At 36.7% G+C, this 23,515-nt stretch overlaps 1 protein-coding gene across 6 annotated transcripts in view; it reads right to left on the reverse strand.

Moving 5' to 3' along the window:
- Positions 1–23,515, reverse strand: part of POC5 (POC5 centriolar protein) — a 49,360-nt gene that overhangs the window by 3,336 nt on the left and 22,509 nt on the right. For 4 of the 6 annotated variants that reach the window (XM_081295439.1, XM_081295435.1, XM_081295438.1 and 1 more), the window contains exons 8-12: positions 21,230–21,409; positions 18,311–18,464; positions 15,777–16,075; positions 11,257–11,433; positions 8,505–8,543 (exon numbers count right to left, since the gene is read on the reverse strand). In XM_081295439.1, the coding sequence (XP_081151565.1) occupies positions 8,505–8,543; positions 11,257–11,433; positions 15,777–16,075; positions 18,311–18,464; positions 21,230–21,409 (849 nt within the window). The remainder of the gene's footprint in view (positions 1–8,504; positions 8,544–11,256; positions 11,434–15,776; positions 16,076–18,310; positions 18,465–21,229; positions 21,410–23,515) is intronic. The other 2 variants (XM_081295437.1, XM_081295436.1) reach the window with 1 other exon arrangement.

Consider the following 23,515-nt stretch of genomic DNA (forward strand, 5'->3'; position numbering starts at 1 on the left):
AAATGGATAGCCATTACAAATTAGAGATATTTTTGTAGCTGTTATAAAATTTTAGTTGCCAGCTACCTAATCTGATCCATCAAATAAGCTATTTCTTCTTGAGTAGAATAGGGACAGTTGAAATAGATTAAAGTTGCCAATGGTGTTATGATATACAAAATATGGCAGAGTTAATGAAGTAGCATCAGGAGCAAGCAATTACCCAGCAGATGGGACTAAGGGGTCACAAGTTTATTAGTAAGAACTGTCTCTGGTAGTTCTAGATCTTGATTTCTAAGATAAAAATGAAACTATCATATAATCCAAGTTAAGAAATAATGAAAATAGTTTATGGGTATCCAATTCATAACTACTAGAGAAATACTGCACATATTGATAAGCAGAGCAGTTAGGAAGAAATAACAGAAATGTAGTTGAAAGTTTTTAGTTCCATGACTTTTCTTCTGTAAAATATGAGTTCCTAGTTGGGCATGGGTGCATCCCTATAATCCCAGAGGCTTGGGACGCTGAGGCAGGAAGATTGCAAGTTCAAAGCCAACATAAGCAATTTAGTGAGACCTTGTCTCAAAACTAAAAAGGGCTGGGGATGTGGCTCAGAGGTTAAGTGCCTCTGGGTTCAACCCCTGGTATAAAAAATAAAAAAATTTCCTATCACTATTGTAAAAACAAAGGTTGTCCCAATTAAAAATAAACACATGGGGATCCAACATGGCGGCCGGATATCTCCACATAATGGGATCAGAAAGACCAATTAAAACAGCTACATTCTATCTACTGAGGAACTTCTAGCAAAATTCCACTGAAAGGAGACCTGCCGGGAATTAGTAAGTTTATTAGAGGTGACAGTTTGTCCCAGACGAGTGAATCTTGGCTGGCCACGCTGGCGCAGAGGTCCAATCCCGCGGACACCGCCCGCGGCTGGCGGCCTGGTGAGAAGGGTCCCTGCCCGACCCGGCAGACGGCTCCCGCCATTCCGGCTCTCCTGGCGGCCCCACTCGCTCTGCGAAAGGCCACCCCGCCCGCCTGGATCTTAGCCACGCGGCCGCAGCTGCCCGGCTCTACAAGCGGCCCCCGGCAGCCCGGCTCGGCGAGAGGGGTCCCCACCCGGCCGGCAGACAGCCCCTGCCATCCTGGCTCTCCTGGCGGCCCCGCCCGCTCTGCGAACAGCCACCCTGCCCGCCCGGCTCTTAGCCATGCGGCTGCCGCCTGCCCAGCTCTGCAGGCGGCCCCCGGCGGCCCGGTGCAGTGAGAAAGGTCCCTGCCTGGCCCGGCCGTGCCCTCCTGGCTCTGCTAACAGCCCCGCCCACCCAGCAAACGCCCCCCCTCCAGACAACGTGAAGGGAATCTAGCCAAGCCTTTATGAAATAGCGAACTGGGAACTAAAACCAGAGATTGTGTCAGACCAGAGACAAGCCAGTTCCACCCCTCCCTTCTGACACTCCGGCAAGGAGCCAGGGGCCCACCATAGCAGAGAGGGGAAGTCATCAAAGTTTGGCCAAAGAGATTCCTTCCCAGCGGAATCTACTTTAGCAGGTGTGTGACTCCCACCCACATCAGATACAAACAACCGGGAAACTTCAAAATCTCTCCAAGGGCGTGACCGTAAGGTCCAAAGAACTCTCGACCCCCAACTCCCCCTACTACCAGTGACGTGGGCGTGACTGTAGGGGCAGAGGGAAGCAGAGAAGACTCCCCACCCCCAACTTCCCCAACCACCAACTGAGAGGGCGTGATGGTAGGGGCGGAGGGAAACAGAGCACACTCCAGACCCCAAACTCCTCCTACCGCCAGCGGAGTGGTAGTGATTGTAGGGGCTGAGGGAAGCAGAGGGGATCCTCCACCCCCAACACCCATTACCACTAGCGGTGACACCAATGGTCTTAGCCGCCAGATTCCAAAGGTGTGCCCACCAAAGGGATCCGGAAAAATTAAACTATTGACTCCCAGACCACAGCTCCACAGCACTGGGGCTTAGATGAAGGACAGAGAGAGTGCTCAGTTGTTAGGGAAATAGAGCACTCGGTGGGGCTGAAAGTGTAACCACATCCTTGGGGAACCGCCTCCGGTGAGCAGGACCTGGCTGGCTGGCAGGAGGAAGGGGAGGAGGGGCCGTAGAAGTGAAACGGCTCTGGACCAACAGGATTGAGAGACTCCTAGGAATCGCCTTACAGGGATTGCTGTGGACACATTGAGGGCAAAACTCAGCCCGGAGGGCACAGCTTTGCCTACGGGAAGAGAAGAAAATGGATCTCTAAGACCTAATTTTATTTCCTATTTCATTTTATTTTTTTCTCTCCCTTTTTCCCTCTTTCTCTCCCCTTCCAAGTTTTATTTTTCTTTCCATTCTCCTCTATGCTATCTATCTCCCTCTCCTTCTTTCTTTTCAAGAGCACCTTCCTTCCCCTTCCCCCCAACTTTCATCCCAAGCATTACATCCTCCATTGCGTGTAACTGTCTAAATGCAAATAGGTGAATGTTTCAAGGCCGTCTATAGTGCTCCTAAATACCTAGCTACTACCAACACCCTGATTCAATCGACGGTTAGTATCCCCCTTCAGTAGAGCAATCTTCTAAAGTAGCCAAGACATACTAACCCTTATACCTGCATAGCACCTAACCTAAAGTCCTAAGAACAAAAAACAAATCACTATATGCATACAAAATCCGGAAGCCCTTTATAAATTGAATGAATCAGCTCTAAAGTACAATAAAGCCCAACATCTATAGGCATAATCTCCCACCACAAAGGAGAGACAACAGAGATAAACAAAGCCAAAACAAATGTATAGGAGAAAGCAGTTACAAAGCAGTCAAACAGAGCTGGAAAGTAACGTGAACAACATGAAAAAACAAAGGAAAAAAGGATTACAGATAATGCAGGACAATTTAAATCTACAGGAGGACCTAGAAGCATCAGAAACATGGACAGGGAAAGAAATCAAGGCATACCTAACTCAGATGGAACGGAATTTTAGAGAAGACATGAGACAGCAAGTCCAAGAATTGAAAGTATATTTTGAAAACGAACTAAACAAACAAATTCAAAGGGCAAAGAACGAGCTTTACCAGGAGATAGAGATCTTAAAAAAAAACCAAACAGTGATAGAAATGCAAGAAACCATAAACCAGATTAAAAACGCTAACGAGAATATTACAAATAGACTAGATCAAGTAGAAGTCAGAACATCAGATAATGAAGACAAAGTTTATCAACTTGAAAAGAGTATAGTCAACACTGAAAAGATGCTTAAATCTCACGAGCAATCTATCCAAGAGATATGGGATCTCATCAAAAAACCAAATTTGAGAGTCATTGGGATAGAAGAAGGCACAGAGGTTCAAACCAAAGGAATGGACAACCTATTAAATGAAATAATCCTAGAAAACTTCCCAGAGATGAAACATGCAATGGACTGCCAAATCCTGGAAGCCTACAGGACCCCCAAACATCCAAAACTGTAATTGACCAACTCCAAGACATATAATTATGAAGATAGCCAACGTACAGAACAAGGAGAGAATATTAAAAGCTAAGAGGGAATCTGCATTTGGGGTAAAATTGGGAGTTCATAACCCACTTCAATCTAATGTATGAAATATGATATGTCAAGAGCTTTGTAATGTTGTGAACAACCAAAAAAAATAAAATAAAATTAAATTAAAAAAAAAAAAAGCTAAGAGGGAAAGGAGGCAGATTACATTCAGGAGTAAACCAATTAGGTTAACGGCTGATTTTTCATCACAGACTTTGAAAGCAAGAAGATCCTAGAACAATGTATTTCAAACGCTGAAAAATAATGGTCTCCAACCAAGAATACTGTATCCAGCAAAATTAAGCTTCAGATTTGACAATGAAATTAAAATCTTTCACGATAAACAAAGCTAAAAGAATTCACAGCCAGAAAACCAGCACTGCAAAGCATTTTGGGCAAAATTCTACAAGAAGAGGAATGGAAAAATAGTGCCCAAAACCAACAGCGGGAGGTATCTCAGTAAAGGGAGAGGAAAACAACCAAAAAGTAAAAACTAGCCAAACTAAAATAAATAAATAAATAAACATGACTGGAAGTACAAATCATATTTCAATTGTAACCTTAAATGTTAATGGACTAAACTCACCAATCAAGAGACACAGGCTAGTAACCTGGATCAAAAAAACAAATCCAACAATATGCTGCCTTCAGGAGACTCATATGATAGGAAAAGACATACACAAGCTGAAGGTGAAAACGTTGGGAAAAATCATACCACTCACATGGACCTTGGAAGCAAGCAGGAGTGGCCATACTCATATCGAATAAAATCAACTTCAAACCTAAGTTAATCAAAAGGGATAAAGAAGGACACTATATCCTGTTAAAAGGAACTATCCACCAACAAGACATAACAATTATCAATTTATATGCACCAAATAATGGTGCAGCAACGTTCATAAAACAAACTCTCCTCAAGTTCAAGAGTCAAATTGACCACAACACAATAATTATGGGTGACTTCAACACACCACTCTCACCATTAGACAGATCCTCCAGACAAAAGCTGAATAAAGAAACTATAGAACTCAATGACACAATCAATAACCTAGACTTAACCGACATCAATAACCTAGAATATATCAACCATCATCAAGTGGATACACGTTCTTCTCAGCAGCACATGGATCTTACTAAAAGATAGATCATATATTATGCCATAGGGCAACTCTTAGTAAACATAAAAGGGTGGAGATAATACCATGCACCATATCTGATCATAATCGAATGAAACTGGAAATCAATGATAAAAGAAGGAAGGAAAAATCCTACATCACATGGAAAATAAACAATATGTTACTGAATGATCAATGGGTTACAGAAGACATAAAGGAGGAAATAAAAAAATTCTTAGAGATAAACGACAATTCAGACAAAACATACCGGAATCTATGGGACACAATGAAAGCAGTTTTAAGAGGGAAATTCATTTCCTGGATTTCATTCCTCAAAAAAAGAAAAAACCAACAAATAAACGAACTCACACTACATCTCAAAACCCTAGAAAAAGAAGAGCAAAACAACAGCAAATATACCAGAAGAGAAGAAATAATTAAAATCAGAGCGGAAATCAACAAAATTGAAACAAAAAAAACCATTTAAAAAATTGATAAAACTAAAAGTTGGTTCTTTGAAAAAATAAATAAGATCGACAGACCCTTAGCCATGCTAACGAAGAGAAGAAGAGAGAAAACTCAAATTACTAACATACGGGATGAAAAAGGCCATATCACAACAGACACTACAGAAATACAGAAGATAATTAGAAAGTATTTTGAAACCCTGTATTCCAATAAAATAGAAGACAGTGAAGACATCGATAAATTTCTTAAGTCATATGAGCTTCCCAGATTGAGTCAGGAAGACACACACAATTTAAACAGACCAATAACAAAGGAAGAAATAGAAGAAGCTATCAAAAGACTACCAACCAAGAAAAGCCCTGGACCGGATGGGTATACAGTGGAGTTTTACAAAACCTTCAAAGAAGAATTAATACCAATACTTTTCAAGCTATTTCAAGAAATAGAAAAAGAAGGAGCTCTTCCAAATTCATTCTATGAGGCCAACATCACCCTGATCCTGAAACCAGACAAAGACACTTCAAATAAAGAAAACCACAGACCAATATCTCTAATGAACATAGATGCAAAAATCCTCAATAAAATCCTGCCGAATCGAATACAAAAGCATATCAAAAAAATTGTGCACCCTGATCAAGTAGGATTCATCCCTGGGATGCAAGGTTGGTTTAATATACGGAAATCAATAAATATTATTCACCACATCAATAGACTTAAAGATAAGAACCATATGATCGTCTCGATAGATGCAGAAAAAGCATTCGACAAAGTACAGCATCCTTTTATGTTCAAAACACTAGAAAAACTGGGGATAACAGGAACTTACCTCAACAGTGTAAAAGCTATATATGATAAGCCTCAGGCTAGCATCATTCTAAATGGAGAAAAACTGAAGGCATTCCCGTTAAAATCTGGAACAAGACAGGGATGCCCTCTCTCACCACTTCTATTTAATTTAGTCCTTGAAATACTAGCCAGAGCAATTAGACAGACAAAAGAAATTAAAGGCATAAAAATAGGAAAAGAAGAACTTAAAATATCATTATTTGCGGACGATATGATCCTATACCTAGAAGACCCAAAAGGGTCTACAAAGAAACTACTAGAACTAATAAATGAATTCAGCAAAGTGGCAGGATATAAAATCAACACGCATAAATCAAAGGCATTCCTGTATATCAACAACAAAACTTCTGAAATGGAAATGAGGAAAACCACCCCATTCACAATATCCTCAAAAAAAATACAATACTTGGGAATCAATCTAACAAAAGAGGTGAAAGATTTATACAATGAAAACTACAGAGCCCTAAAGAGAGAGATAGAAGAAGATCTTAGAAGATGGAAAAATGTACCCTGTTCATGGATAGGCAGAACCAACATCATCAAAATGGCAATATTACCCAAAGTTCTCTACAGGTTCAATGCAATGCCAATCAAAATCCCAACGGCATTTCTTGTAGAAATAGATAAAGCAATCATGAAATTCATATGGAAAAACAAAAGACCCAGAATAGCAAAAGCAATTCTAAGCAGGAAGTGTGAATCGGGAGGTATAGCGATACCAGATTTCAAACTGTACTACAGGGCAATAGTAACAAAAACAGCATGGTACTGGTACCAAAACAGGCAGGTGGACCAATGGTACAGAATAGAGGACACAGAGACCAATCCACAAAATTACAACTTTCTTATATTTGATAAAGGCCCTAAAAGCATGCAATGGAGAAAGGATAGCATCTTCAACAAATGGTGCTGGGAAAGCTGGAAATCCATATGCAACAAAATGAAGCTAAACCCCTTTCTCTCACCATGCACAAAAGTTAATTCAAAATGGATCAAGGAGCTAGATATCAAATCAGAGACTCTGCACCTGATAGAAGAAAAAGTTGGCTCTGATCTACATATTGTGGGGGTCGGGCTCCAAATTCCTTAATAGGATGCCCATAGCCCAAGAGTTAAATACAAGAATAAACAAATGGGACTTACTTAAACTAAAAAGTTTTTTCTCAGCAAGAGAAACAATAAGAGAGGTAAATAGAGAACCTACATCCTGGGAACAAATTTTTACTCCTCACACTTCAGATAGAGCCCTAATATCCAGAATATACAAAGAACTCAAAAAATTAAACAATAAGATAACAAACAACCCTATCAACAAATGGGCCAAGGACCTGAACAGACACTTCTCAGAGGAGGATATACAATCAATCAATAAGTATATGAAAAAATGCTCACCATCTCTAGCAGTCAGAGAAATGCAAATCAAAACCACCCTAAGATACCATCTCACTCCAGTAAGATTGGCAGCCATTATGAAGTCAAGTAACAATAAGTACTGGTGAGGATGTGGGGAAAAGGGTACACTTGTACATTGCTGGTGGGACTGCAAATTGGTGTGGCCAATATGGAAAGCAGTATGGAGATTCCTAGGAAAGCTGGGAATGGAACCACCATTTGACCCAGCTATCGCCCTTCTCGGTCTATTCCCTGAGGACTTTAAAAGAGCATACTGTAGGGATACTGCCACATCAATGATCATAGCAGCACAATTCACAATAGCTAGACTTTGGAATCAACCTAGATGCCCTTCAATAGATGAATGGATTAAAAAACTGTGGCATTTATACACCATGGAGTATTATGCAGCACTAAAAAACGACAAAATCATGGATTTTGCAGGGAAATGGATGGCATTAGAGCAGATAATGCTAAGTGAAGCTAGCCAATCCTTAAAAAACAAATGCCAAATGTCTTCTTTGATATAAAGAGAGCAACTAAGATCAGAACAGGGAAGAAGAGCATGAGGAAAAGATAAACATTAAACAGAGACGAGTGGGGTGGGAGAAAGGGAGAGAGAAGGGAAACTGTATGGAAATGGAAGGAGACCCTCATTGTTACACAAAATTACATATAAGAGTTTGTGAGGGGAAAGGGGGAAAAAAAAACAAGGGAGAGAATTAAACAACAGCAGATGGGATAGAGAGGGAAGGGGAGGGGGGATAGTAGGGGATAGGAAAGGTAGCAGAATACAACAGTCATTAATGTGGTATTATGGAAAAAAGTGGATGTGTAACCGATGTGATTCTGCAACTTGTATTTGGGGTAAAAAATGGGAGTTCATAACCCACTTGAATCAAATGTATGGAAGATGATATGTCATGAGCTTTGTAATGTTTTGAACAACCAATAAAAAATAAAATAAAATAAACACATGGGCTGGGTTGTGGCTTGGCAGAGTATTTGCCTATCATGTGTGAGGCACTGGGTTTGATCCTTAGCATCACATATAAATAAATAAATAAATAAAATAAAGATGCATCAACAACTAAAAAAAAAACCTAAAAACAAAAAACCACAACATACATGTAGTCTCTTTATGCCTTACCTCACAAATGGACAATCTCAGGGTATCTATACATGTTTTCTGTGTTGATAAAAATAGAAATGGTTTCATTTCTTGTCAATTTTGATAACTGATCCCACACATTAAACAATTTATAGAAGTCATAGTCACCTATGGATTTCAGGGCCTGTCCAACTTGTGAAACCCAACATAAAACTAAAATAAATTCTCCATTGTTTCCATATCTCTTGATGTGATTCTTCCATCTCTTCTACTTCCCTAAGGTGAAACTTCACCTGAGGTTCAATTTAATCCAGCTGCTTTGATTCATTTATCTAGTAACCACACAGTATCCAGAAGAGAAAGGACTAAAAATCATTTAGGTATGGTGGCAAATGCCTGATTATAATCCCTGTCAGCCTTAGTGACTTAGCAAGATCCTGTCTCAAAAAAAAAAAAAAAAAAAAAAAAAGAGTGGGGCGCCAATGGGGATGGAGCTCCTCAGTGGTAGTGAACCCCTGGGTTCAATCCCTAGTACCAAGGGTAAAAAAAAAGAATGCATACACCTTTTTGTTAATACTTTGACATCTTAGTAGACAGAAATGTTGTCTAATGTTGAGGAATTTTATAAAGAGGACATTCTCTTAAATGCTTTTTTAAAATTAATGTTTTAGAAAGTTTTCTGGATCTGGGGATCCAGGTCTTTTCACATGCCAGGAAAGTGCTCTACCATATCCCCAGCCCAGAGGGCATTCTCTCTTTTAAAATATTTATCCTTTAGTTATAGGTGGAAACAATATTCCTATTTTATTTTTATGTGGTGCTAAGGATAGAACCCAGTGCCTCACACATGCTAGGCGAGCACTCCGCCTCTGAGCCACAACCCCAGCCCCCTCATTCTCTTTTAAAAGCAATCAATATTTCTTTTTAGGGATGTGTTGTTATAACTCTCTCTCTTTCTTTTTTTTCTTTAATTGTCAATGGACCTTTATTTTACTTATTTATATGTAGTGCTGAGAATTGAACCCCATGCTTCACACATGCTAGGCAAGCACTCTACCACTGAGCTACCACCCCAGCCACGATGTTCTTATAACTCTTTTTAAAAATTATGATTTTTGAGATAACTCTTGATTCACATGCTTTTGTAAGAAATAAAACAGATTTCCCATGTTCCTTTTCTGGTAATTTTTAGTAAGTTAAATATGCTTATGGGGTTGGGTTTATAGCTCAGTTGGGAGAGTGCTTGCCTAGCACGCATAAGGCCCTGGGTTCAATCCCCAGCACAAAAAAAAAAAAAGAAAAAAAAAAAAGAAAAAAGAAATTTGCTTATGGTTTACAGTTTATAAAGTTAGTTTTATATCTCATTTAATTTTCACATTATGTCATTTAATGCTGAATTCTTACAACAAACCCAGGGGCTGAATTCTCTTACCAATCCCGTTTTACAGAAAAGAAAATATAGCTCAAGTATTTTACTTGATTTATAGGTCTCAAAAACAATAATAACCAAAGGTGAGGTATTAAGTTAGGTATTTTCTGTTTCAAATTCCAGGCACCTTTCTTTTCTTTTTCTTCTTCTTCTTTTTTTTTTTTTGTACTGGGGATTAAACCCAGCAATGCTTAACAACTGAGTCCCAGCCATCTCCCCAGCACTTCTTATTTTTTATTTTGAGACAGGGTCTTGCTAAGTTGCTTAGGGCCTTATTAATTTGCTGAGGCTGGCTTTGAATTTGAGATCCTCCTGCCTCTGCCCCTTGAGCTACTGGGATTACAATGCATCACCACATCTGGCTCATTTTTCTTTATATCACATAAATTGATTGCAACTTTAATTTAATACTAGAGATATATGCTGGGAATTGTACTGAAAAAAGGGAAGAAGACTTTTTAAAAAAGCAAAAGCTGGGTGCAGTGGTACACATCTGTAATCTCAGAGACTCAGCAGACTGAGGCAGGAGGAACAAAAATTCAAAGCTAGCCTGTGCAATATAGAAAGCCCCTGTTTCAAATCAAAAACAGGACTGGGGCTGTGGCTCAGTGGCAGAAAACTTGCCTAGCATGTGTGAGGCACTGGGTTTGATCCTTAGCACCACATAAAAATGAAACAAATAAAATAAAGGAATGCTGTCCATCTATAACTACAGAAAAATTTTTTAAAAAAGATCAAAATTAAAAGGAGATAAGGATGTGGCTCAGTGGTTAAGTGCCCTGGGTTCGATCCTTGGTATAAAAAAGAAAAAAAAGCAAAAAGTTAAAAAAACTATAAAAGTAGGAAATTTTTCTTGTAATTAAATTATCTGTTGAATGAATAACTGGTTCATAAGTAATTCGTTTTTGTCTTAAATCATCATATACTTTACTGTTTTGACCACCCAGATGCTGGATTACTTTTGTATTTGATAATTTTTTTAAATTTAAATATACATATTTTTTTAGTTTTAAGTGGACACAATATCTTTATTTTACACTTATGTGGTGCTGAGGATCGAACCCAGTGCCTCGTGCATGATAGGCAAGCACACTACCACTGAGCCACAACCCCCCCCCCCCCCCGTGTATTTGATAATTTTTATACTATTTAGAAGAAACAATGTTTCTTAAATCAATTGCTAAAAATGGGAAAGGTAGATTTGGTAAGAGGAAGTATATCCAGATTGTAACAGTATGAGGCAGAACAAGTGCCAATCATAAATTCTCATCTTCTCAAAACCACACTGAAGGATTGAGTAGTCTATAAACTCTCACTCAAGAAAAAGATTTTTTGACAATATGTCATGGGATGTGGACTTACCACTGTGACTGGATGATGTTTTTCCACGATAACTGAACTCATGGGTGGAGAAACTCCCATTATAGCTAAACTGCTATTAATTCTGTTTTTTGGAGCAAATTCACATCTCCCTGTGATCCGGGCTGTAATTGTTCTTCCAGCTTTCTGATGTGCTGAAGTTACAACTCTTGGCACATACTAAAAAACAAACAAAAAACCCCCAAACAAATGAAAAACAAAGAAATATACTGTTGGTAGAAAATTCATAGCAAAATCTAAAATACTTTTAGCTCTATAACTTACAAAGAAAATACACAGCATTTAAAATAACTGTATATTCAGTCAACTTTGATATAGAAAAAATAAAACTATAAGATTTTAGGGACTTTAAAAACACTTATTTTGAAAAATGATGTATTTACTGGAAGTTGCAAAGACAGTATTGAGAAGTCCTGTGAATTCCTCATTCAGTTTCTGCAATGATTACACCTTATATATAGTGAAAGCACACAAAGACATTGATGCCAGGAAGCTGACCTGATATAAAGCTTCTGTATAGATCTGTATCATTTTATCACATGTTGATTTCTGGGACAGTCACTACAGTCAAGATGCAGACTATTCCTTCACCAAGATGTCCATCATGCTACCATTTACAGTCTTGCCTGTCTCCCCCTTCCTCTAACCATTCTCCACTCCTGTCAACCATTATGAAGTCTTTTTTTTTTTTTTTTTTTTTTGTGGGGGATGGCGGTAGACAGACTGAACTCAAGGACACTTGACCACTGAGCCATATCCCCAGCTCTATTTTGTATTATATTTAGAGACAGGGTCTCACTGATTTGCTTAGCACTCCATTTTTTGCTGAGGCTGGCTTGAACTCTCCTGCCTCAGCCTCCCCAGCCACTGGGATTACAGGCATGTGCCACGTGCTTGGTTAGGTGTTAATGAATTTTTTTAAATATTTATTTTTTAGTTGTAGTTTGATATAATATCTTTAATTAATTTGTTTATTTTTATGTGGTGCTGAGGATCGAACCCAGGGCCTTGCCCATGGTAGGTAAGCAATCTACCGCTGAGCCACAACCCCAGCCCCTGAATTCTTAATAAACACTTTAAAAATAAAAAAAAAATTAATGGCTGACAAGAAAATTCTTTGCCAACACTTGAAGACTGAAATAAAATAGAGCTTGGAATATTATTCCTGCCCAATCTCACTTGAAAGGTATAAATACTGCCTTCTTCAGCAGCTATTCTCACCTGAATAGGTGAAAGAATGCATAAAACTGGAGAGGTTCAGACTGAGAAATAGCAGAGTAGGTGAAAAAATACCCACAGATGATAAGCTGTACTCTAGCTGAGAATCACTTTAGAATGCCTCAAGTAAGAAGAAAATATGTATTCCAGTAAAAAAAGAGTTTTTAAAGAAATTTCTATATTCTCATTTGAATCAAACAAGAAGTTACCTTAAATGACTTGCATGTTTACCAGTCAGTTGTTTTCAAATGGTTGTCACTTGTATTTGCTAATAATACATAAGTAAAATGGCATAAAATGATGAAAAAGTTGTTTTAAAAGTGTTTATGAACATTGTAAAAAGAATATATAAATATACATTATAAGAAAAAATTACTGCTAACTTAGGTGGAGGAAAAACACCTAGAATGATTTTATAATTAGACAGCTTTGAAAGTTTTGCTAGTTCATGTTGTACTTTATCGAAACACTGGAAAACAAATTACATTGAGTATAACTTATATTTAAAAAGACAATTTTAATCAGTAATTATATCCAGGTGGCTGCATATTAAAATTGGCAAATTAATACGTTTTATGATAAAATAATGGATCTGTACATGTCATTTAAAAAATCATTCTTTGCTTTAGTTGACTTTTTTAGTAAATGACCATTTTCCAATCATTTTAGAGATTATGTGTCAGTTTAGCTGACTTAATTCTGTAAAAATAAAAATTCTAGCATTTTAAGTTGTATCAACATAAACAACAAAATCAGAAGGGATGGGAGGGAGGAAATGATGTATTTAAAAACCCAATATTTATATTTTAATATTTGAGAGGGAGACAATACAGATTATTGGGCAGGAGAAATTTCAACTCTAATAGTTACTAATTGTGTCCAGGGGTATTACTTATGCTGTAAGCCTCAATTTCCTCATTTGTAAAATGGAAGAAGCAGTACCAATTGATGATACCTTACCGCTTTTCATTCTGATTAAAAAGAAAGTTAGAAAAGAAACCTTCCTAAATAGCTTTACCAAATAGCTTTAAAATCCAACTAAAAATACTTTCCCTTAACTATTTCAGTGGAGTTAGAGTATACTGCCACCTATTTTCCAACCTTGTAAATTGCAACGAATTTGCTTGTATAACTGCCTAATTTTTTTTTGAAAAATGTTTTCAACTATGAAATACTGACATTTTCTTTAACATATGAAGATGTCAGTAGAAAGAAAACTAGGTAAAGAGATCTTCTTATTACATTATATAGGAATGCTTCTTGATCCTAATGCTCTTTGTTTTCTGAACACACATCCTTTTAGCCACTGGAAATATCGAGGAAGACTAGGTAAAGTTTTGAATGATCATAGGAAGCCTCTGTGATTAAAATGAAGAATGATATATAACCAGACCTGGATCATAAATCTTTTTTCCTGTTCCCAACAATGACTATTTTCACATTAAGTCAGTCAACATTTGTTTCTACCATTTATTATTATGATTTTTTTAAAAACAAGTCACATTTGAGGTAAATCTGGATATTGTAATTATATATGGAAAGAAGAACACCAGTATTATACTCACAAAGAGATTTACTTATAATTTTCCTTTCTCCCTAGCTCTAGAAGTTGTACTTAGCTGAATGAAGTTGAATTTTTTGAAGGGGTGGATATAATGTGTGGGAATGGGGGGATGGAAAAGAGTTGTTTACACAGTGCTGTTTTTTTCATGTTTCAAAGACTTCAAAATTATCTCAGGTGGTCAAATTATTTTAAAAAGTTGCAAGAAAAAGGGTGGTGAACAAACACTAATTTCTCCTCAAGCAATATTCAGGTTTTCATATAAATGCAGATATACTGGTATATTTTAAGAAGGGAATTCTGAAAAATCTAGCTGTGTGTTATCTTCTTATGCAACATGAATGACAAATCAAAAATTTAAATAAACACTCACTGAGCTCATCTGTATAGGATCACATTTCAAAATGTGTAATCATGGAAAATAAACACAGCTGAACATATGTCAGGATTGATTTTAGTGTCTTATTTCTAAATCAAAACTCCCCCACATATTCAAATTTCTCTTAGCAGCCATATACTACATATTTTTCAACCTTTGTTAAGAACAAACATGATAAATAGCAGATCCCAACATATTTTTCTCTAAAGTTAGTAGCTCACAAAAGGTAGAAATTCAAATCAACTAGAAGACTTAAGATATCAGTTTTCTGGTTGACAGAATGCCTTCTTTTGCTACAGAGAACTTTCCAGGGAAATGGTACCTGCTGGTGGCCTGCCAGGTCGGGCAGGGGGTTAAGACCAAAAATCTATTCTGTCATCATCTTTTCTGTTATGTGAGAGGTTAGGAACTCGGGAGAATCATCTCAGGAGCTTTACAAAACTAAAGCCTTTGTGCCAGAGTAGGGAAGAGGGCCATAATGTTGTTTTTAAAAAGCTCCACAAAGGTGAGTTTGACAAATTTAGCTACACCTGATTCCCTTCATTCCCTTTTGAGAAGCACTGTTTGAAGAATACAGTGAGGGGAGCAGGAGACTGAGGAATCACAGCCATGATGACTGTGTCAGGGGCTTGGTTAATTTCACTCCTGGCAAGTGCTCAAACACTATCCCCATTCAACACTCTGCTCTAAGCACTTCTCTAATAGAAACTCAGTGAGTCTAGGAAAACTATTCCTTTCTGGGTTCCAATCACAACTTAACAACCTCATCAAGATGGAGTCACTAGAGAGCACTGCTGGTTGATATATCTGTATCCAGGAAAAGGAAAAGCTAAGAGTTGAACAGAAAATGTATAATTAAATATATATTAACCTCCTAAACCCTTGAAATACCCATTAGCTTGCTTCAAACTGAGAAAAAGTCCATCATAAATTTTTAAACTATTTTTTTCCTGAATGTTTTTTTGAAAAAAGGTAAAGAAAAGGTTCTTTATTATTATTCTTTAAAACAAAAGAAAAGGTTCTTTTGTTTTAATTATCACTATTTTTGGATTATGATTTTCATTACAAATAATGTTTTAGCTATTTTGTATACTGAATAGTTTGTATGGATTGGCCTAAATACAAAGATATTTTTCTCCACAGAAAAATGTTCTGAGTTCAAAATATGCAATTTACAGGGTTAGGGATGTAGCTCATTGGTAGAATAGTTGCCTAGCATAAAAGAGGCTCTGGGTTCAATCCCTAACAACATTCACATACACACTAAAATAAACAAAATTTACAAACAAGATTTTGAATTCTTTCATAATTAGCACTTGTATCACTTGTATAAACTGTACTAACCATTTCTTCAGATGTAGTAGTAGCTGAGGATGCTGCACCATGAACGGAGACTGGAACTGGAACTGGAAAGTGAACGTGAACAGAAGAAGCAGATGCAGCCCCAGCAGAAGTCACGGAAGCAGCAGAAGGAATTGCAGTGGCGCTGGCCGTTGCAACTGGCACTGTAGGCGAGGGCTGCAGCAAATGCAGTGGAACTGCTGAGGACACTGGAGGTACTGAAGGATCCAAATGAGTAGGATATTCTTTTCCTTGAACACCAGGGTTGTATTCTTCTTTTTTATTATTTGTGAAATCTATCCCTATAAATTACAAATTTATCTCATTAAAATTCCTTTAAGTTAAGATTATTCTTCTCCCCTAAACAATGAAAATATATAATGGTTAAAATTGGTTCTAATGAAAATGCAGACATTTGTCATTTACTGGAGTCAACTGTTCAGTTAACACAGTCTGTCAGTACTAACTGGTAATGTCAGCATTAACCACTAAACATGAGACTACTTCCTTCAACATATGAAAGCTAATGATTTGCTTTAGGTAAAAGATAAAAATAAATCATGTGCTCAGTTGTCTTACCATCATAACTACCACAGTAATATATGGTCATACAGAGCCCAAGGCTTTATGTTCTTTGCATTTCATATAACTATCCTGATAAATGGCCACATATTTAGATTTTTAGAACTATTTTCTGATATCACCCTATTTCCTTATTTCCATTTATTGCTCCTATTCTATTAACAAAAACAACATATCTTTATTCCTGACTTTAGAAAACTATAATAAAACAATAAGTAAAACTAAAACCTTCATTTTGAAACCTCCAGATAACTTCAGATAAATAAGAATTAAAAGAAAGAATTTTGAAAGAAATAGGTTCTTTAAAACAATTTTTAATTTTTTTGATCTGGAGTGTCACTTCATTGCCCAGGCTGGTCCTGCTCTCTTAGGCTCAAGTGATCCTCCTGCCTCAGCCTCTCAAGTAGCTGGGACCACAGGCATACAACACCATGCCTGGCAAGAAATGGGTTCTTGGGCTGGGGGGGGGGGTCAAAAAAGAAACTGGTTCTTGCAGGTGGGCTATATAAGTAACAATTCTGCATATCATGAAAGAACAAATCTGCAAACTTTTTTTTTTAATATTTATTTTTTAGTTATTGGCGGACACAACATCTTTGTTTGTATGTGGTGCTGAGAATCGAACCCGGGCCGCACGCATGCCAGGCGAGCGCGCTACCGCTTGAGCCACATCCCCAGCCCCAAATCTGCAAACTTTACTGTAGAAATACTACTCCATAGACTAAATTTTCCCATAGCTGAATCTTAACCATAATCCAAGAAGTAAATGATTTCAGTTTTCAAAAACTAGGACAAACCTAAAATTCTTCATATTTTACATCCCCTGCCCCCTTAGTATTAGAAAGTGGTTAGTTTCCACTTAAAAGATTACATCTCTGTAATTAGCTCAATGGTTTGGAAATTCAATGAGATAATTCACGAGACAGGACATAGGATATTATGTATACCCTATGTTTAAATGATCTTCTGTTATCTTCTTTCCATTTAGAAATTTGGGTTTCTGCATAAATCTTTTTCTTAAAACTAGCTGTGTATAAGTGAATAACAGTGGCCAAAAACATGATGCACACCTGTAATCCCAACGACTTGCAAGGCTAAGGCAGGAGGATCACAAATTCAAGGCCTGCCTCAATAATTTAGGGAGAACTGTCTCAAAATAAAAAATAAAAAGGGCTAGGGATGTAGTTCAGTGGTAAAGCACCCCTGGGTTCAATCCCTAGTACAAAAAAAAAAAAAAAGTTACTTTGTTAACAAAACTTAACATTGATTATAGTGCCTAGATCCTTTGAAATCTTCTGATGAAAGGGATTAATTCAATATAAAAGATCACTGCTTTAAAACCACACACACATGCTGGGTACATTGGCACACACCTGTAATCTCAGTGGCTCAGGAGGCTAAAAGGAGGATCATGAGTTCAAAGCAGCTAAGCAACTCGGTGAGACCCTGTCTCTAAATAAAATACAGAATAGGACTGGGGATGTGGCATAGTGGTCAAGTGCCCCTGGGTTCAATTCCTAGTACCAATCCACCCCTCTCTGCTCACACAAAGTTTTAACATGTTTTTGACAGAAAGTGATGCTGTGTATCTCTTTTTAGGTGTTTCGTAGCCAGGAGTAGGTAAGAAATATTTACTTAACAAAATTATCCAAGGAATTTGAATACTTAGAAAAAAACAAAAATAGAAATTTCCTATTTGGCAGCATTAAAAGAACTTCAATACATATTAAAAGTATTAACATTTAGCTTAAACACATAGCTTAAATATCATAAGTAACTATGTCTAGTTTTCATGATGGACTTAAAGCTGGATATGACACCATGAAACTAAAACTAATCAGTACCTAGATGACACATCCATTGCAGAATATTAGCATGACAAACTACCCTAATCGCTGGAACAGCCTCAAATTATTTTTTGAAAATAGGCAGAAAATCTTCAATGAGAGACCAACCTGAATCATTTCTGTTTTGAAACATAGTCATGGCTTCGAGATTTAATGCACACACCCCCCTCATGAAAGCTTTCTTCATGGAATCTTCAAAGTGTTCTTTTTCTTGTTGCAGTCTTTGAATCTCAGTTTTTGCATTTTCCAAAGCTCCAGATAACTAAAATAAGAATTAAAAGAAAAACATTTGAGACACAGGATGAATATTACTGTGTTAACTTTGATCTAAATTACTTGCAATATTTTTGTGTAAATTTTTTTATTTATATATGACAGCAGAATGCATTATAATTCTTATTACATATATAGATCATGAGATTACTCTTATATGAAATACTAAAAACAGCTTGCCACATACTTGTTCTGTGATTCAACTTATTTGCAAAGGTGCATCCACTGACAAATCATTTTTGTTCCTAACCATCAAGTCAGGTTCAAATAAGCAGGGTTTTTTATCAGCCCCATGAAGTTTGCTGGTGTTTTCATTATGCAAATATGTTATTCCTTACCATAAAAAAGATTTTATGCAGGATATTAAACAAAATACACTTACATGAGCCATGGATGGTTCTTAATCCCTTTGGGGAGAAACTGCTAAATTGATGCAATTTAACAGAAATTTTAAAAAGTAAATGTCATCGATAGAATTTATTTAAAAAATTTCTTTTGAAAAGCATGAAAGGAACATTTTCATTGTAGCTACACTAGGAAGACAAGGGGACACATGTCCTTAGCCCTGGCTTTGAGAAGCTAACAATGACCTTGAGGTTTTATAGAAAGAGAGCAAGGGTTGGAAAGTTTGCACACTGGAGGCTTTTCACAGCTGCCAAAGCAGGTGATCTTGATCAGGTGTGGTCTGTCTGTTCTCACCTCAGGATTGGTCAGGCAGGGTCTTGTCCCCAGTAAGAAAATTGCAGTTGCCTGGGGCTGTGTGGGGGGGTGGGTAGTCACTCATTACAAGATGTTTATCAGATTAGACTTTTTTCCTGGGATCCAAGGTGACTCAGACCAAAGGAGACAGATGCAAAATGGAAGCACAGATACCAAGTCTTTAATCCTGTTTTTAAATACCCATTGAACATTTATGGGCAAAAACAAAGTCTTAAGTCTTTGTTACAGTTCCTTCCTGTCTTTAGTCTATTCTTCAATCTTGAGGGATCTAGGGTGTCTGCCAATCTGACTTTGCAGGTTTCTTGGTTTTCTGATAACCAGTCTTAAACAATGACTAAAGCATATAAGCAAAGAGTCAGATGCTTAAGCCGAAAAGTATAAATACTATTATAAATTATAAAGCAGAATACAAAAAAGAGTCAAAGTCTGAAGATACTCAATTAAACAACTGTGTAAGGTTCTCCTTCCTTTTAAATAGTTTTGTGAGAATGGACTACTAAAAAATATTATAATTAAGATCAGGAAAAAAAATAGGAATTGAGGGTCCTTGTTTGAGCTATGTGTTCTACCTTCTGTATACAGATGCTAGGTGCAAGGATTTTAGTGTCAGGTAATTATGTTTAAGAACCCCTTCTGCATAACTTCTAGGCTTTACTAACTGTTGGTGTGGCTGATACAAGTGCACATCTCAAGTTATATTTTATTTATTTTTTAATTTATTTTTTTATGGTGTTGGGGATTGAACCCAGGGCCTTGTACATGCAAGACAAGCATTCTACCAACTGAGCTATATCCCTAGCCCTTAAGTTACATTTTAAAGGGCCACTGTTTTGCCCTTTTAATTGTCCACACTTGAATGTCCTTTGACTTTTCTCCCATCCTCATATTTGTACACTTATCTTTGGTTATATTTCCAGACCAGTAGGTGATTCTTGTGTTGACCAAAAATTATTTATTTCCTGTTGTTAAGATCAGCCAAGACTCTTCAGGAGTTAATTTTAGGAACTTTAGAGGCACCTCTTGCCTCTTTAGTCTTTTCCTCTATCAGTTGTGCCAGGATGGGTGAGTCTTGCTGACCACAAGTGGCTTGCCTTGGAAGCATTAAGGGGACATTTTCCTCTCCAATGACCCTTCTCTTTGCAGAATGTACACTGGTTGTCTTCCTGTTTTCTAGAGTCCTTGTGATCCCCCTGATCAGGAGGTTGGGTGAATTGCAGGGCCCTTAGGTGGGTCCCACTGTTCCTGGATGACCTTGGAGGGCAGGGACCAAAATACTGGCTATTTTTCTTAAACATTTTATTCTCCTTGATTTTAGTGTCCAAGTCTTGGTTTTTGAATACCCAGAAAGCCAGTTCCATGTTTTTTTTTTGTTTTGTTTTGTTTTTTTAAACTTTCTGATATGGGCAATTGAACCCAGGAATGCTTCAATACTGAGCTACATTCCCATTTTTAAAAATTATTTTATTTTGAGATAGGATCTCACTAAGTTGCTGAGGCTGACCATGAACTTGCAATACTCTTGCCTCATCCTCACATGTCAGTGGAATTAAAGGCGTGTTGCTCTATGTCTGGCAATTATCTACAGAAGTTAAAGTGCCAAGTGAACAACACATTTTCCTACAGACCAAACCTAAACTGCATTTTTTGAATGTTATTTTTGAATTGGGGAAAATTATTTGTATTTTGAAAATTTATTTTATATAATACTAAGAATTTAATGCCATAATGTTAATTTTTTTTCTCTTAGGCATTTGTTTTCAAGAAACCTCTGTATTCCTCAGAATGGTTTTTATTTCATTTTGGGTCCCAAATATTTTCCCATGGAAACACTGCTAATTTATTATTAAAAGTCAAAGAAAATAATTTCTGATTTATTTACATCTGCTTATAAGAACATAATTTAAATTAATATAGAATAGACATTTTAAATTTTTATTCCTGACTACATAAAGACTAGAAAAGAAGCCTAACTCTAAATTAATAGTGAATCTATTCATTTACTACATTAAAAGAAAGTAAATTAAAAGAGTTTACCATAGAAACTTTGGCTTCATAATCATTAGAAATCTGAACACAAACTTCTTCAGCTCTTGCTTGACAAGCTCGTTCTACCACCTCTTTCCATTGTCTTTGTATTATGGAACGCCAGCCCTTCCAGGTTTTCTTCAGTAAAGTTCTCTTGAAGTACTGGTCAGCTAGTTTGCATTCATAAACCTGAAAGAAAGTAATGTACAACCTCAAAAAACCACAGGGGATGGTAACTATATTGTAGTAATAACAATAAACGTAACATAGTGGTAATGTGTTAAGGATATTACATTAATAATGTACATACATTATCATTTAATTTTGTATAATCATATTATTCTTGATGCATTTAGGAGAATAGGCTTAGACAGGTTAAGTAACCTCTCTAGTCAGATTTGAGTGAGCTTCTATCCATTATATCCTGGCTTGATACTGCTTATAAAGCTAGTGGAAAAAATTTAAAAACAAAACAAAAGAAATGAAATAAAGAAACTTGCCATCTTAGCTACAAATCTGCATTAGCCTTTTAATTGAAAGCAAGGCCAGGTAAGTAACAAAGAGTGGCTGTAAGGCAAAAAGGGTGGTGGCTGTAGCTTCAGATGATACTAACCTCCCCTTGGGCTTGGTGGCCACCATCAGAAACAAAATTAATTTAACTTAGACATCTTGCCATTATATATAGTGCCAAACAGATCCAAATGGGAACATAATCTTTATCAATGGATTCTTTTTTTTTTTTTTTTTTTTAAGGATGGAACAATCCTTTATTTTATACACCTTGAAGTTTTCAATCATCTTTCAGTGGCAAAGAGAGAACATGAAAATCAGCCTTCAGCCATCAGGAGCTGCTCTGTTCAGGGCCTAGGATCTCCCTTGTCCCAGTGGTAAGGTGGAGGGGTGTACTTCCCTTCCTTTTTGAGCTTGTCTAGCTGCTTGATGGCTCTCACATGTTACATTAGTTTTTTGCTGAAGCAAAATTCTATGAAATTATCATATTCTATCTTATACTCTTTTTGTGACCAGATATTACCAATTTCATGTGCGCATTCTACATGTTCTTTTTTGAAAGCATGGAATTAAGAAGGAATCTTTTAATTTATTTTTTTAATGTAGGATTTTTTTACTTTACCTTTATTTTGTTTGTTTATTTTTATGTGGTGCCGGGGATCAAACCCAGTGCCTCACACATGCTAGGCAAGTACTCTACCACTAAGCCACAACCACGGCCCCCAAGAAGGAATCTTGTAGGGCTGTTCAGTACTTTGGATTGTCAAATGGCAATCTATGTTAATGCCCATCCTTTTCTCATGTCAAAGAAAAGGCATAGTGTCATTGTCTCCTTTCTGGTTTCAACTTTAGGACAATCAATGAATTCTTTTGAAGAAGTAATTCTAATGTACAACTTTCTTAAATTTGAAAAACTATCTAAAGAATGATGACACCTTAACTATTCCGCCAACATTTAAGTATTAATTCTTATTATGTGTCTCTTGACAAATAATTTTCAAAATATGGTATAGTCATTTTAAATAGCTTGTTTCAATATGATTAACGTGGATTTAATTCATTTGGATTTATAAAACAATGAAAACACTAGAGTATTCTTATAGGAGAAATTCTATTTCACAACAATAGCTTTTTCCTTAAATACTAATCTCTTGAAAACTAAATGCACAGAGACTACTTCAAAGATCACAAGAAAAAGAATATGTATGTATGCATATGTGTATGTATATATATGTATGTATATATGTGTATACACACACACACATTTCCATCTCCTATACTCACGGGTTTTCATACTGTTTTCTTGTCTGATACACACACACATTCTCTCTCTCTCTCATACTTTTCTACTCACTTTTGATACAATAATTTATTATTCTCACAGTTCACTATTTTGATATCTAATTTAGTTCTTATTTAATTAAAATAAAAAATGTTCAGGCTTAAATTATATAGAAATAAAAAAAGATAAACAGCATGGCTTTGATTCTTATACTAAGGCAAGTCTACACAATAAACATTGGTACTATTTTTTAATCCACAACTGTATTACAAATGTAGTAATGGTTTTTTATGAAGAGGCTGTATTCAGGGGCTGGGGTTGTGGCTCAGCAGTAGAGCGCCTGCCTAGCACATGCAAGGCTCTAGGTTTGATCCTCAGTATCATAAAAATAAATAAAAATAAAGGTATTGTGTCCAAAACTACAATTAAAAAATAAGTATTAAAAAAAAGGGCTGTATTCAGGTATTTTACTTTATTTGAGATGGGGTCTTGCTGTGTTGTCC

Source organism: Spermophilus citellus, assembly GCF_964194105.1.
Source record: "Spermophilus citellus genome assembly, chromosome: 1".
Classification (NCBI taxonomy): domain Eukaryota; kingdom Metazoa; phylum Chordata; class Mammalia; order Rodentia; family Sciuridae; genus Spermophilus; species Spermophilus citellus.